We start from the raw sequence: 16,996 nt of genomic DNA on the forward strand, positions 1-16,996 counted from the left end.
TCCTAAGCAAAGTCATATTTGAAATACATTCATGGACTGTTAGATTGCCTTCAGTTTATGGCAATTTTTTTTTTTAAAGATTTTATTTATTTATTTGACAGAGACACAGCAAGAGAGCGAACACAAGCAGGGGGAGTGGGAGAGGGAGAAGCAGGCTTCCCCCTGAGCAGGGAGCCCGATGGGAGCTCCATCCCAGGACCCCAGGATCATGACCTGAGCCGAAGGCAGACGCTTAACTACTGAGCCACCCAGGCGCCCCAAGTTTATGGCAATTTTTTTCTCTTTCCAGTTTGTTCTGGTTTAAGGTTAGATTCATGGGACGTAACTTGTATGAGCTCTGAAAAATTAGGATCTCTGCCAGTACAACCAGTTTGTGTTTTAATAGTTCAGCAGAGGAATGTCTGAATGTTATACATCTGGTTCCCTCTTTGAGGCACAAGGTCACTTCTGTTCCTTAAGCATACAATCCTCTTAGTTACTGTTCCATACTTTCTTTTTTGTCTTAGGTTAGTTTTTAATGTTGAATTATGATGTAGCTTACCCAGAGTTACAAAACTTACATCTTCACGGTAAATTAGAAATTTAGCGCAGTATTGTGAAGGTACAATTGCTTCTTGGAAAATATGCTTTATCTTTAGCACTTGACTAATGGTAAATCTTACCGGCAGAGGGATACAGAAAAGGAAATATTGACCAAAAGGCAGGAGTCCCTGGTTCTTCTAGGCTGAATGTATGTGGCCTGATTACATGGTAGAATGGTCTTGTGAGTTTTAAATTGAGATGCTGTGTGTGAAAACTTGTAACAAACAAGAAAAATATAAAGTAATACTATCATTGGTTTGTTAAAATAAGTTATTTTAATTCAGAGAAGTATGAGTTACCTACAAGCACAATTTGCTTACAAGGCAATTGTAGCATGTATTTTATTGATCCTTACCTAGAGTTCCTTCACTCAGCATATTTATTTAGAGCCTACTTTGTGCCAAGCACTGGTTATATGGCAGTGAATAAATAAGACATATTCCCCTGCCCTCTTTAGTGAGGAGAGACAGACAGTAAACAAAGAGCCAGAAGAGCCTTAATCACTTCCAAAAGTGGTTCCCTCATCTACTTATTCCCACAGATCCCTATTCTGTGACCCCAGACGAGTCCCCCTCACTCACCTCTCCAGCCCCCTAATACTGCCCATCGCACAAGCACCTACAAAGCCTGTAGGAACTTTGCCCCCCTTGTCCAAGAATGTGCAGATCCATAGCTGAGCCCAGCCTTGTTTTGGTCTTGACTCTAGAGCCAGTTTGGGCACAGGACATTATCACCTCCCAAGGTGTTCCACTTAGGTTTCCAGCCAAGTAGCCACAAGCTGGTCAGTTTCTGGGATGCTCTTTATTACAGCATTTTTTTTTTTAACTTTCTGCTTTTGAACTTTTAAAACCTGCTATGTGCTCTTTACAAAAATTTGTCCACCTACCTGTCACTTACCTTCAAAAATTATCAACTCATGGCCAATCCATGTTTCATCTCCACACACTTTCCCACTCTACCCCAGATTATTTTGAGTTCATCTGTAAGAATTTCAATATACATGTCTAAAAGATGATCATTCTTTCCCCATGTATAATTACAATACCATTATCACACACAGAAAAAGTTAATTCCTTTACATCATCAAATATATTTAAATTGCCCTAGTTGTCTCATTATTTATTTTACAATATATTTGAATGAAGATGCTTATAAAGACCACACATTACAGCTGGTGGATGTGCCTCCCAAGTCTCTCTTTATTGGTTTCTTCTCCATTTCTTTTTTTTTTTTTTCCCACATTTTAGTAGGAAAAAACTGGGTTGTTTGTCCCATAGTTCTTCAGAGAGTGGTCCTTGTTAATTGCACACCCATGGTATTATTTTACATATTCTTCTTTGTTCTGTATTTCCTGTAAGTTGGTAGTCATCTAGGGGCTAGATCACATTCAGGTTCGATTTTTTAATAAGTTTGTTTCGTAAATGGTATTGATACTTTTCATCAGGGGGTACATAATGTCTCATTTGTGTTGTTGGCATCATTGATGATATTATATATCTATAATTTGTTTATTCATTAGGTAGAATATATCCATAAATGTTTACTTCATCAACAATTTAATTATCCAGATAACTGAAAACTGTTCATAAAGGAAAGCTAGGTTCTGTGTGTGATTTTCTCTTTACTTACCTGTTTTCAGAATAATGAATTGGGTTCCCTAGCATCTTCTAAGGGTGGACAATGATTTTTGTTTTGTGTTGGTATCATTATGATTTGATATATTTAGAGAGATGTGATGTATTTCAGTCCGTATAATTAATGTCCTTGTTGATGTTCAAATTGTCCCATCTTTGGTCAGAGGAAGCATGTGTTTTATTTGGCCTTCTGTTAGCTGGCTGTTAGTCTCTGTCTTCACCTCTAGCTTTGAAGCTCCTTCAGGAAATGTATTTTTATAGGTGGGATGTCTGTCTCTGTGTCTCCACAGATTGGTGATTTTTTTCTGTCTGCTATCTCATTTGGTGATGTCTGCTAATAAAAGGAAGTAGTGGCATCAATAATGAAAAACAGTGGGTAACTCAAATTAAATTTGTTCCTGAAATATGAGGCCCTCCTGCCTTTTAATTCTTTCAGCTTAGAACTCCCACATGATGGGGGCGCCTGGGTGGCTCAGTTGGTTCAGAGTCTAACTCTGTTTGTTTCATAAATGGTATTGATATTTTTCATCAGGGGGTATATAATGTCTCATTTTGTTAATGAGACACAGTGTTTTGGCTAAGGTCATGATCTCAGGATCATGAGATCGAGGCCGGCATCAGGCTCCATGCTCAGCAGGGAGTCTGCTTGGAATTCTCTCCCTCTCCCTCTGCCCCTCCCCTCCTCAAATGAATAAATGAATCTTTTTTTTTTTTTTTTTTTTAAAGGAACTCTCACAAGATGTATGAAGGGATGAGAAGGTAGTAAAATCTGCAGGCATGCACCCCAAAGGAGAAGTCAGGTTTTCACAAGAGTGAGAGAGAATTGTCTGCAAGTAGCACAGGGGAGCAAAGAAGTTACCCTATTGCCAAAGCCTGGGTTATCTGGTATAAGAATAACTTATTGAGAGAGTCTCAGGGATTCTGGAGGCTATGGGACATGTGAGAATAGAAGGAAGTGTGTAAGTGAGTGGTGGATCATTAAGCAAGTTACATAGAACACAGTGGAAGGGTTTGGTTTGGAAGACAGGGAAGAGTGTAAGTTGGGTCAAGTGGTGAGATGAGCAGAGCAGTCTGGGGATGGAATTGGGTCATAATAGATGGTCCTGGGAGGTTTGGGGGGAAAAATTGAGGTAAGCAAAGATACGAGACCTGTTGACCTGAGTGCTTAAAGTTCCTGTTACTGGGTGAGGATTTGGACCTGAAGGCTTTCCACAATATGTTGGCACTTAGAGAGGTTTTGGCAGTGAGGCATGACTGCTTCCAAAGGTTACAGGCACCAGAACGGTGGGTTCAAGTTTGCTTTTTTATTGTTGGTTTGTTTTCGTGGTATGGATATTCAGTTGTTGCTGCATTATTGGTTGGAAAGATTTTCCTTTCTCCATTAAACTGCTTTGGCATCTTTGTTCAAAATGATTTGACCATATATGTATGAGTCTATTTCAGGATGACCTCTTCTGTTTGTTAATCTCTTTGTCTAGCCCTATAACAATACAACACACTCTCAAATATTTAGTTTTATATTGAAACTAAAGAAGTTGAAGTCCTCCATGTTTGTCCTTTAAGATTATTTTGCTATTCTAAAATAGCCATATAAATTTTAGAATCATCCTGTCAGTTTCTACCCCCAAAAAAGCCTGTTGATTTTAGTTGGCATTGTGTTGAATCTATAGATCAATTTGGAGAGAACTGACATTTTAACAATACTGAGTCTTCTGATCCTGAACGTGGTATATATTTCCATTCATTTAGATTTTATTTCCTTCCTTCCTTCTCCTGAATTTGGGTTTAATTTGCTCTTTACTAACCTCTTACAGTGGAGACTTAAATGATTTTAAACCTTTGTTGTTTTTTTTTTTTTTTTTTTTTAAGATTTTTATTTATTTATTTGAGACAGAGAGAATGAGAGAGAGAGAGTACATGAGAGGGGGGAGGGTCAGAGGGAGAAGCAGGCTCCCCGCCAAGCAGGGAGCCCGATGCGGGACTCGATCCAGGGACTCCAGGATCATGACCTGAGCCGAAGGCAGTCGCCCAACCAACTGAGCCACTCAGGCGCCCTAAACCTTTGTTGTTTTTTAAATGTAAGCAGTTAATGCAATAAAATTCCTTCTAAGCATTGCTTTAGCCACAGCCTACAAATTTTGATGACACTGTATTTTTCATTAATTTTTAAATATTTGGTGCTTTTCTAGATTTCTTTTTTTTTTTTTTTAAAGATTTTTTATTTATTTATTTGAGAGAGAGAGAGAGAGCACAAGAGGGGGAAGGGTCAGAGGAAGAAGCAGACTCCCTGCTAAGCAGGGAGCCCGATGTGGGACTCGATCCCGGGACTCCAGGATCATGACCTGAGCCGAAGGCAGTCGCTTAACCAACTGAGCCACCCAGGCGCCCCTTTTCTAGATTTCTTATCAGAAGATATACTTTGTAAGATTTCAGTCTTACGTAATTGGGGCTTGTCTTGTGGCCCAGCATAATGGTTCATCATGATGATCGTTTCATGTGCACTTCAAAAGATTGTATATTTTGCAGTTGTTGAGTGTGGTGTGTTTTATAAATGTCAGGTCAAGGTAGTTAAATCTTCTATATCTTTATTGAGTTTTTTGGTTACTTTTAGTAATTACTGGAAGAAGGTGTTAAAATCATCTGCTATTGTGGATTTTTCTGTAGTTCTCTTTAATTCTTTCCATTTGTGTTTTATATGTTTTGAAGCTATGTTAAGGAGCATGCACATTCATGATTGTTATGTCTTCCCAATGAATTGACATTTTTATCATTATAAAGTATCCCTGCTTATCCTTAGTAACTCCTTGACTTGATTTTACTTTGATATTGATAATCATACCACCTTTCTTATGCTTATTATATCTGTCTTTATATTTAGAAAGTGCCTTTTTGCAGACAGCATATAGCTCAGTCTTTTTTGTCCATTCTGACTGCCTTTGCCTTTTAGTTGGATATTTCATATCCAATTAATGTAATTATTGACATAACTAGGTTTGGGTCCACTGTTTTGTTAATTGTTTTCTGTTTGTCTCATCTAGTTTTTTGTTCCTCTGTTCTTTTATGCCTTTTTTAATTTAAATTCGATTAATTAACATATAGTGTATTATTAGTTTCAGAGGTAGAGTTCAGCGATTCATCAGTCTTATATAACACCCAGTGCTCATTAACATCCTTTGTCCTCCTTTTATGCTTCATTTTACATTAATGAAATATTTTTAGTATTCTGTTTTAATTTTGCTAAGGGCTTTTTTGCTATACTTCTTAGTATTTTTCTTTTAATGTTGCTCTAGAGATTACAATATGCATTGTTAACTTTTCATAGAGTACTTAGAGTTAATACTGAACCACTTCAGATAAAATGTAATAACAGCTTTGCAATAATATAATTCCATTTACTTTACATCATTTATGCTATGGTTATGATATATTTTACATCTATTTATGTTGCAAAACACTGCAGTGTTGTAAGTTTTACTTTAAAGAATCATGTCTTATAAAGAAATTAAGAGAAAAAGTCTTCTATATTTGCCCACATATTTACCCTTTCTGGAGTTCCTTATTTTTGTAGATTTGAGTTTCTATCTGACATCCCCTTAGTCTGAGTTTTTATCTGATATCCCTTTAGTCTGAAGAACTTCCTGTAGTATTTGTTGTAGGACAGGTATGCTGATAACAAATTCACTCATCTTTCATTTGCCTGAAAATATCTTTTTTTTTTTCATGCTCATTTTTGAAGGATAGTTTTTCTGGATATAGAATTCTGAGTTGACGGGATTTTTTTCCCTTTTAGATGACTTTAAAGATGCTTTTTCATTGTCTTCTGGCCTCCATTGTTTCTGCTGGAACTCAGCTGTAATCTGAATAATTGTTCCTTCTTATGCATTCTTTTTCCTTTGGATATAATCAAGATTTTCTCTTTATCTTTGGTTTTAGCAATTTGACTATGATGTGTGTAGGTGTAGTTTACTTTGAGTTTATTCTGACTGGAGTTTGCTAAGCTATATGAATCTGTAAGTTAATGTTTTCCATCAAATTTGAGAAAATTTCAGCCTATGTGTCTTCTGTTTTCTTCAGCTGTATTCTTTTTCTCCTGAGACTCCAGTTGCACCTATGTTTGACTGATTTTTTTTTTCCAATATTTTTTTCTTGTATTTCTTCAGATTAGTTTCTGTTGATCTGTCTCTAGGTTCACTGTTTCTTCTGCTATCTCCAATCTGTTGGTAAGCCCATCCAAAGAGTTTTACTTCATATATTATACTTTTTAGTTCTAGAATCTTCATTTGGTTCTTTTTTGTAGTTTTAATTTATGTTCTGACATTTCCAATCTGTTCATTCTTTGTAGCTAGTTTTTCTTTTAGGCTTTAAACGTACTTATAATAGCTGCTATAGAATCATTATCTTTTAATGACAACATCTGTATTATTTTTGGAATGGTGTGGAATTCTGTTGATTCCTTTGTTCTTGATTATTGATTACGTTTCTTTTTTTTTTTGGCATGACTATTATTTACTAAATACTGGATATTCTAGATGACAGAGACTCTGGATTCTACTTTGTTCCTCTGAGAAAGGTTAAATTTTGTTGTAACAGTCAAATTATTAATTGATCACCTTAAACTTGTGGAGAGTCGGTTTTATACTTTGTTGGGGCAGATCTATGTCAGTTTTACCCTTAGATTAGAATGAATTTTCCATTAAAGTGTGCCCCTTCTGGTTCTGGGATTTCAGTGGAAAATCTGAGGTGTTTACCAAGTCCTTCTAACTTCAGACTCTCAATACTCTTTCTTCTGGTGATAGGCAGCAGCTAAAATTTCCCCTTCATCCTTTCAGACTTCCAAGTGTTTTTCACAGTCCTTGGCATTTTCCTAGAGCATGCACAGTTCAGGGAACAGCCAAGGGTTAAGGGAAATTTATACACAGACTTTGGGGCTCCCCTTTGTGGCACCCTCCTTTTTGAGATTTCCCTTTTTTATTTCTAGCTGTTCTAGCAGCTCTGAGCATCATCTTTTGATACCCAAGCCAATAAGACTGCAGCTTTTTGCTTGAGTTTCAATTATCTTGCCCCACACGTGGACTGGACAGTGTTTTCAGGAGAAATGCTATATAAAGGTACTGGTGTGGCTTCTGTCTTTCCTTCCTTCCTTCCTTCCTTCCTTCCTTCCTCCCTCCCTCCCTTCCTTCCTTCCTTCCTTCCCTCTCTCTCTTTCTTTCTGAGAGTGCACGAGTGCATGCACAAGCAGTGGGGCAGGGGAGAGGGGGAGAAAGAATCTTAAGCAGGCTCCAGCAGGCTCCACACCCAGTGCGGAGCCTGACACAGGGCTCAGTCTCATGACCTTGAGATCATGACCTGAGTTGAAATCAAGAGTCAGATGCTTAACCAATTGAGCCACCCAGGTGCCCTGATGTGACTTCTTTCTTTAAGAATTGAATCCCCCCCCCCCCCCAGTTTCCACCTGCTTTTGGACATTCTCTAGTACTATCAAATAGTTATTTTTCATATTTTGTTCAGAGTTTATAATCACTATAGGATGAGTATGATATAAGCTATTCTGCTTTACTAGAGCAGAAGTTCAGCACTTGCCTTTTTTTATTTTCAGGTATTATATTTTTAATTTCTGTAGGTGGTCTTTTTGCTGCTTTTACAGTTTTGATTTCCCTCCCTCCCTCCCTCCTTTCCCCATTTTTCCCTGTACATATTTCAAACATTTCTTGAAACATAGTAGACAGCTTATCTGTAGTCCATATCTGATCATTCCAGTATCTGAAGTCCCTGCAGTTCTGTATCAGCTCTTTGCTCTCTTTGGTCCCTCTCACTCATGGTGCCATATGCATTTATAATATTTCATTGCCATCTCTTCGTTTGCCCTATAATTCCATGCGTATGACTTTTTTTTGAGGCCTACTCTGAAAGTGGGCTTCTCCAGAAAAGATTTACATTACTTCTGCCAAGTGCCAAAGGCTATCACCAGTGTGGGATCAAATTAGTAAAATTTTTTTGTTATGTGGTTTTTTTAAAACCATGTAGTATGAATTTGGGTTATAAACTTTCATTAAGGCTAATTTTCAGTGGCAGTGTTTTTCTACTTCCTTCTTGATGCTTATATTTGAGACAGTTGATTTTCCTATTATTCTTCTTCAGGGGTTCTGTCTGAGTTATCCATACATTGAGATATAGGCCTTTGGCACCTCAGCTTTGTGGGGATGAGATGTGAAACTTGTATTAGATTCTCTACCTTAAGTGGGCCCTGGGCTTTGTCTACTGTTTCCCATGTCCTGGGAGGTCTGAAAGTAAAAGCTCAAGTTCATCTGGTATAGTCTGTGCTCTCCAGGTGTGGAAAGCAACCTATAATCACTTCGTTTTCCTCTCTGAATACTTGCCTTCACTCAGTTTTTTTGTCTGAGAACCGCTTACTTCTATCATGGATATGTTAAAAATAGCTGGATATCTTGACTGTTTATAGTGGGAGAGAAATCTAGGTACCTGTCCCAGCATATTATCTGCTGTATGAAAAAGTATACTTTTCTTACTTTGACTTTATGCTCTTTTCCTTTATAATTTGGGAGATAAGGGGATTATTACAGACTTTGAACTGGAAGTCCTGGAAAGTATGGAGAAAAGCTGGCAAAAATAGGGCATATTCCTATGGTAGTGAAAGGGCTCTAATAGAGATAGGGTTGGGATAAGGTTAATGGAAATAGTTTGTACCTTCTCATCTGGAGCTTGGGGCCCTTTTCTAAGTTCCTGTGGCTGTGGCAGAATTCAGTTCCTTTGAACTGGTTGTTGGACTGAGGTCCCTTTTCCTTGCTGGCTATTGGTGACTGCTCTCAGCTCCTAGAAGTCACATTCTTTTCCATGTGGCCCTTGCATCTTCAAAGCTAACAATAGAGAATCTCTTTTGTATCAAATCTTTCTCATCCTGTAATAATCTGGTTCCAGTTAGGAGATAGAAACCACACAGTAGTTAAACAGGGGAAGTTTAACATAATTACTGTTCACCACAACAAAAGAGTAACTGTAAGATATAAGGAAACTCTGGATAGTACTCTAGGGCTGAGGGAGAGTACCCAAGGAAGGACAGCCTTGGAAGGGAATCAGACCTGGTTGGAGAAAGTGTGGTTCAGCTCACTCGATAGCAGATAATTGCATTGGTTTGGCCAGGCTGGAGTTGGTTCGGAGTTGGTGGGCGAGCAGTAGGCCACCCTCGGGAGTTCAGGCAGGAGAGCGGGCAGTCCGTGGCGTGGGTGTGATTCCCTGTGCCAGTGCGGGTGGGAGGCCTTCAGAGCACGTAGGCCATGCAAGGGCTCTAGTTTCCCCGTCAGGAGGACTGCAGAAAGGTTGTTTCCAGGCTGAGGCTACCGGATCAGAGCGTGACTGTGTTCCAGGCCTGAGTCTGCAGGCTCCTTAGAATATTCACACACCAGCCACACCAACTTCCAGCCCACGCCTGCCGTGTCCCTCCAGCTCCCTCTGCTGAGAAAGCTGAACGTCATGTTCACTGTAAAGGACAGAAAGGAATTCAGTTGCTTATTACAGAGCACATATTAAAGGGTGTGTTCAGAACTGATTGGCAGTAAATGCATAAGTGATAACACACTCCTAATGTCTTTCATCAGGGAGAGTGCCATCCCTTTTAAGAGCTCACCTGATTAGGTCAGGTCCACTCGATAATTTTCCTTAAAGCCAGCAGTACAGTCTAATAACAATCTAATCTTGGGAGCGACTGTCCCATCATACTCACCATCCTGGGGTTGGATAAGGTGTGTATACCAGGGGATGGGAATCTTGGGGGAATATCTTAGAATTCTGCCTACCACAGAGGGCTGGGACGGAGAGGAGGTGGAGATGAGATGACTCATTGTTACATGAGAAACTCCTTTGTAAAGTAAATAGGTTGTATTTCATTCTGTGGCTGTCTCACAGAGAAGAAGGAATAACTAGTATTTATTGAACGTCTAGTTGTCAGCTACTACACAGAGCAGTTTCATGTATTATCTGTTTAATTCTTAACATCCTGAGACAGAGGTTATTATCTTCATTTTACAAAAGGGGAAACTGAGGCTCAGTTTGTAAGGTCACTTGCCTGGAGTCACTCCACTGATATTTGGTGTAGCTGGAATTGAAATGCAATCTTGTCTAATATTCAATCTCATATTTTTTTCTGTCTCTCTATAGTAATAACAGAAGCTTTCATTTTAAAAATTCAGTTTATTTAAACTAAAACAAAAACACACAATTCACTCATTTTCCCATCCCCTACACCCCTCCTCTGGCAACCACTAATCTGTTCTCTGTTATCTGTGAGCTTGTTTTTTTTTTATATGTAAAACATATGAGAGAGATCATATAGTATTAATCTTTCTCTGACTTACTTCACTTAGCATAATGCCCTCAAAGCCCATTCATGTTGCCACAACTGTCAAGATCTCATTCTTTTTTATGGCTGAGTAATATTCCATTATATATACTATAATCTCTTTACTCATCCATCCATTTTGATAAAGGCCATATTTTTTAGTTATGTCTAATGACATTGCTGCCCTTGAAAGAATTTGTGTCGTTTGATTGGGATTAGGGGATATGACAGCGGTCATCTCAGTGGAGATAAGGCAAGTCGCTCTCCTGCATCTCTGCCCTTTCTTCAGGAGCCCACTGATAGAGGTCATTCCTATCCTGGCCCTCTCTGGAGGGAGAGTGGATCAGAAGAGAAGTCCTAGCCGGACTTAACCCATTCCAGCAGGGAAGCCAAGCGGTTACCCACTGGATCTGTGCATCACCAAGAAGTAACCATTCCTTTTTTCCCTGTTCTCATATCTGAGTGTGGAATAAAAAAACAAAGCAAGATTTGAAAGATCTGGATATAGCCTTTGTGCTTGGAGAATTCCAATAACCAAGAGCTGAGCTCATGATTAAGTGGGCAAGGAGTGTTTGTAGAATGAACGCTCCCATGCATATGTTATTTTAAAGCACACTCTGCTGTTAACCTTGCCTTGTGTCTCACAAGCTCATGAGTCCCTCAAGGGTTGGCTCCTTAACCAGTTAATCTTTGCGTTGCTAAATGGTTGTGGAATTAATTACGAGCTCTGGGGCTGCTTGATTTGTTTTGCCCTTAATATGCTATGGAAGCAGCCTGATATAGTGGGACTCAGGAGTTCTGGGTTCGTCTTTTTTTTTTTTTTTTAAAGATTTATTTATTTATTTATTTGACAGAGAGAGACACAGTGAGAGAGGGAACACAAGCAGGGGAGCAGCAGGCAGAGGGAGAAGCAGGATTCCCGTGGAGCAGGGAGCCCAGTGCGAGGCTCGATCCCAGGACCCTGGATCATGACCTGAGCCGAAGGCAGACGCCCAACGACTGAGCCACCCAGGCGCCTCTTCTGGGTTCCTCTTACAAGTTTATCACTGATTCACTGTGGGGTATTAAGCTCTCTAGCACTTAGTTTCTTCCTCATTAAAATGAGGAACATGGACTTGACCTCTGGTCCATTCCAGCCCTGCAGTTCTCTGAAATACGTTACCACACCGTAGCTGCCTCAGTAGTTCGAATAATTTCAGATGGTTGGTTATTAGGCTGGCCTTCAGGTTATGGAGACATGTGGAACAGTTTGGGCAAGTGTGAAGGGTACACTTAGTTCTCTTTTCTTGGACACATGAAGTAATAGATTCATTGGAATATGATCTCTTCCTCCACCCACTTCCATCAATTCAGAGTAGATTTTTTTCTCCTTCCAGTTTTCCACCGTGTTTATCAGCTTTAAAGGGAAATTTTAAGTCAGGCGGTAGTCAGAAGGGCAGGCACAGAGCTCAGCTGGTTAGAGGGGAAAAATTCCTCCATGAAATTTCAAGTGAACTGACCTGGGCTTTTTCCCAAGGAATTTTCTTGAACTGTAGTTTGTTGGTTTGGTTTGGTTTGTTTTTAAGTGAGATGTTTTGCTTGATTGGAAACATTAAGAGTAGTATGTAAAATTAAGTTTTAGAAGGTTTATGGATCCTGATCTGAACAAAGTGGACTTTGTTCTTGATTTAGGATATTTTTTTCTTTACCTCAGGTAACAAAGGCTTATGATGGACTTCATCAACAATCAGCAGATGGATTCTTTGTTTCCTTAACTCCCAGACAGATCAGGTTTATTAAATGGATGCCTTCTGAAATGTTGTCCATTAAAAAATATTTCAGAAGATAACTTTTGTAGGGGGAACGTTAGTCTAATCTGATTTCTGGTTCAGAAGCTACTACCACCTACTTAGTATTATGACCACAGGCAAACCATTTAACCTCTCTCTGCCTCGGTTTCCTTAACTGTATTGTGGGAGAATTAAAAATTATATGTGAAGTATAGCATCTGTATTTTTTAAAGCTCCCTGAGTGATTATAATGTGCAGCCAGGATTGAGAAGCACTGCTGTACATCATACAAAGTGCTGGGAGATGGTGCTTTTATTTCATTCTGTACATTTTTTGATGAAAAAAAAAAAGATCAGTTTAGGTTCTAGCATATTTTTTATCTAGTACTTCTAAGCATTGGCCAGTTATTTCAGTCTCTTACGAAAGGACGAACGACTGTTTTTACAGTCAGCCTCTATTGCCTGCTGGGATTGGGGAAGTCCTGGGTCTGTGTGGAATTTTCCATGACTCTTCGCTGCGCACCATTAGCGCTCACTGCAGTCACAGAGCTTTTCAGTGTGTCTGCCTGTGCTGTCCTCTTTCTTTGTTTCACAGTGACAGATAGATGTGACCTCAACTACAAGTCTTGGTATTTTGTTTGTGTTTAATATTCTTGTTCTAAGGACAGATCAGAGCATCTCATCCGAATTAGCTTTTTGTTTATAAAGTGAGTCAGCCTAGGGTATCTGTTTTGGCCTGATTTCCTCAGGTATCGTGTTTCCTGTCACAAAACCACCTTCTGTGGGGTGGGGCGGGAGGGCGGGTTCGTTTGTTTCTGTAGGTGTGAGCTTTGGGGCTTCGGGTGCAGTGCTGGCAGATTCTTCAGCAGTCCGGTCATTGGTGATCCGAATTGGCTTTTTGATCCTTTGACTGGAAGAGTTCTAAAAATGACAGCAACCGAAGAAAAGAGATGTAACCGGGTAACAGCTTGGTTGGGTTTGGCTGGTTCCCCTCTTATAGGGGAATTTAAAGTGCTAAAATTTTAGAAGGAGACTCCTGTAGTAATATCTCTCCTTTTCCTTGGAAAGCAGTTCCCTCTATTACGTGCAGAGAAGATAGCTGCATCAGATTATATTACTAAAATCTCCTCTCCAGATCAGTCGCTGGAGGCTGGGAGCTCCCTGCAAAATGAGTCTCTGATCACTTCATACGTATTACAGAGGAATGAAAGGCAGTGTGTGTTCTGCTTCATTCTGGTCTCTGCTCAAATGTTACCTCCTTGGAGAAGCCCTCCCTGACTACCTCCATCATTCTCTATTCCTCCATCCTACTTTATTTCCTTCCTGACATTATGTTACGTAAGCTTTGTGAAGATAGTGATGCTTCATTTTCTCCTTTCTTTTCCTGGGGCCTGGAACCTAGTAGGTGCTCATTAAATATTTGTTTAATAAGTAAAACATAGAATGGTTTGAATGGCCAGATATTTGTGTATTATCTTCCTTTTTGTTCTTTGCTTTGGTTTTAGCTCAGTGATTCTCAAACTTCGCTGGATATACGTTATCACTGTGTCAGACATAAAAGCACTTACTCAGAACTTTGCAAGCTGTAGAAGAAAATTTTAAAGGCAATTTTGACTGTGTACATTTTTCACTTTTAACCTTGAGGTAGTATGTAACACCACTGTACTTCCTCCATAAATAGTCTGTATAGTACAGAGGAATGCGTTGTTGCTTAGATTCTCAAGTAAGCTGGGGGAATTAAATACCCATTTGGTTCAGCTCCGCTGGGGCCAAAAGATGTGTTACATATTTTAGTGGAGATGGTGATTAGAGAAGGGGAGCTCAAGTGTTACAGCCTAATTGAAAGATGGTGGGCTGAAATTTAACCTTGGCTCTCTCAGTAAAAATGGATGTGTGCTATCGTTTGTGGGTCTTAGCATTTAGAGAATGGATAAAGTAACACCCATTCTTCCTGAGCTTGGAAGTTGTGATGATGCTAAATTGAAATTAAGTAAAGATAATCTGAGGTAAAGATCTTATATGAATGGGGGAAATCTTGGATGCTTGGAATTAAGGTAGTGAGAGAAAAGACAACTATGGTGAAGCCTCACTGCTTTGTCACTATGTATTGAAACAAAGGCAGGGTATGCTTTTTGAAACAGGGTTTATAAGATACGCTCCCATAGCACCATGTGTTTTATGAACTTAAGTGTATGGAAGGTTTGGTCCGAGCAGAATAGATTTAAATTTTACTAAAGCATTCGTTTTCATCCTAGTTGAAAATGGTACTGTTCCAACATGAGTTCACCACTTTCTTTTGTTGCTTTTCCTCCCCCCATCATTCTTTTAGTTGGCTGATTGCAATTCTGGCCCAACTCAACCCTCTCTTTGGACCACAGTTGAAAAATGAAACCATCTGGTACCTCAAGTATCATTGGCCTTAAGGAGGAAGACCTGCTCTCCAGTGCTCCATCATTGAGGTGACTATGCCCTCGACCTTTCACATCAGTGTTGTCTGTCACACTGTCAGCTAGAGGTTGCCTTGACTTTTCCTCAGAAAACTACAGCCATTTTAACACTTGGCAAGGGCAGGCTGCTCAAAGTAAACATCTGAAGAGCAGAAATAAATTTGGAACTTAGGCCATTCACTTTACCAAAGGATTTATTCATAAGAGTCTTTTAAATTCTGCTGTTACCCAGCCATTTATTTTTTTTTATTTTTTAAAAATTTTTTAAGATTTTATTTATTTATTTATTTGACAGAGAGAGAGAGAGAGTTAGCGAGAGCAGGAACACAGCAGGGGGAGAGGGAGAAGCAGGCTTCCCACTGAGCAGGGAGCCCGATGCGGGGCTTGATCCCAGGACCCTGGGATCATGACCTGAACCAAAGGCAGACGCTTAATGACTGAGCCACCCAGGCGCCCCTTACCCAGCCATTTAAATAAAGTTTGCATGCAGTCTTTCAGACACAGGAGCATGACTGTTTATACTTGATATTGTAGGATTCTTAAAGTTGCTGACAGATTTTAAATTAAGGGCATTTCTGAATGCTTTGGATAGAGAGAGACAGGTGCCCTTTGAAAACTGAAGTTAAAATTGTAGGTTTTATTTGGTTCAGAAGATCAGGGAGGTAAGGAGTGGTATAGTGGGAAGATTTATTCACTGGCCGAGAGTCAGAAAACCTGTCATTTAGTTTGTTCCTCTTTTTCCATTATTTTGATAAATGAAAGTCAGCACTCAATGCTTGCCTAGATTCTGGTTCCGCTTTTTTGGCAAGAGTGTTTTTTAGGTGGTACTGTGAACTCATATCAAGAGACACACGATGTCTGACTCTCCTGTCTTTTGTGATGCTATAATGATCAGTGGGTTCAGGTAACAGCACCCTGGTCCCTCCAGTTGCAAAGTTCTCTGCCAGCCTTTTATCTGGGGATTTTATCCATTGATGATCTTAGCCTGGAGTAAACATTTCAGTGGAAAGTGCAAAATGATGATTTTCTAGTTCCATTGTTACATCTGCATTTGATTAGATGAAATGTTTCTATAAGGATGAACTTACCCTCATTCTAGGGTTGTATAGTAACCTTGAAATATAGATCATACAGGAAAAGCAGTATACATATTTAATTCTTTTCTTTTAATTTTCAGGGTAAGATGTTAGTGCCCAAGTTACTTCCAGGGTATCCAGAGAGGTTTTTTCTTCCCTTTTGAATTTTAATCAGTTACATTTATTACCCTTTTAATGTTCAGTTGTTCTTTCTTTGGCCTACGGGAGCCTGTCTAGACTGGCTTCTATGTCCTTTTGATACTAGTCCTTGGTAGTTTCCTTACTTACTGGCAACATCAAGATGCTCCAGACCCCTCTGTGTGTGTTTCCTGTCCCAGACTTGGAATCAGCTGTTCCTCAGATTGCTTTCTAAATTTCCCACTGAAAGGATCCCTGGTTCACTAGTCAGTTCTCAAGCCCAGCTGGCTGTGGTTCCTTCAGTGGGAAATGGATTTAAAAACCAGGCTCTGATTGTTAGGTGCATCCATTTCTGCGGGCGTTGTTGCTTCTAAGTCTTTACAGTGGACAGAGCCAGGAAGTATGTTCCAAGAAGAAAAAAATCATGAGTTCGTGTTAGTACCTTCTTTTTTTTTTTTAAAGATTTTACGTATTTATTTGACAGAGAGGGAGAGAGCACAAGCAGGGGGGAGAGGTACAGAAGGAGAGGGAAAAGCAGGCTCCCCATTGAGCAGGGAGCCCGATGCAGGGCTTGATCCCAGGACCCTGGGATCATGACCTGAGCCAAAGGCAGATGCTTTAACTGACTGAGCCTCCCAGGCTCCCCTCATGTTAGTACTTTTAATTCCAATTTAACATTACATGGTTTTTACTACTTTGGTTTTATTCTTGAATATCATTCACATATGCTGAAAATCTTGGCTCCTACAGACAATTTAATTACTTATTTTCATTATCCTGCAATACATACAGTTTCAAAATAACATCAGTTAGCTACTAACTCTAAGTTTATTGAGTGCAGTTTAGGATTTCTTTGCTGCTTTATTTGTCCTTAGAACAAATAAAGAAAAAAATGTCGTTTTCTGAGGTCACTTGAAATATTTTCTCTCATCATAACCAATTGATACGTAATTAGATTGTTTTTTTGTGTTCAATTCAAAGTAATTTTTTTATTTGCT

The 16,996-nt window shown here is 39.4% G+C and overlaps 1 protein-coding gene across 2 annotated transcripts in view; it reads left to right on the forward strand.

Moving 5' to 3' along the window:
* Positions 1-16,996, forward strand: part of ATP6V0E1 (ATPase H+ transporting V0 subunit e1) — a 36,546-nt gene that overhangs the window by 8,516 nt on the left and 11,034 nt on the right. For both annotated transcript variants that reach the window (XM_078066878.1, XM_036120334.2), the window contains exon 3: positions 14,667-14,796. In XM_078066878.1, the coding sequence (XP_077923004.1) occupies positions 14,667-14,760 (94 nt within the window). In that variant the 3' untranslated portion in view covers positions 14,761-14,796. The remainder of the gene's footprint in view (positions 1-14,666; positions 14,797-16,996) is intronic.

Source organism: Halichoerus grypus, chromosome 2 (genome assembly GCF_964656455.1).
Source record: "Halichoerus grypus chromosome 2, mHalGry1.hap1.1, whole genome shotgun sequence".
NCBI lineage: Eukaryota > Metazoa > Chordata > Mammalia > Carnivora > Phocidae > Halichoerus > Halichoerus grypus.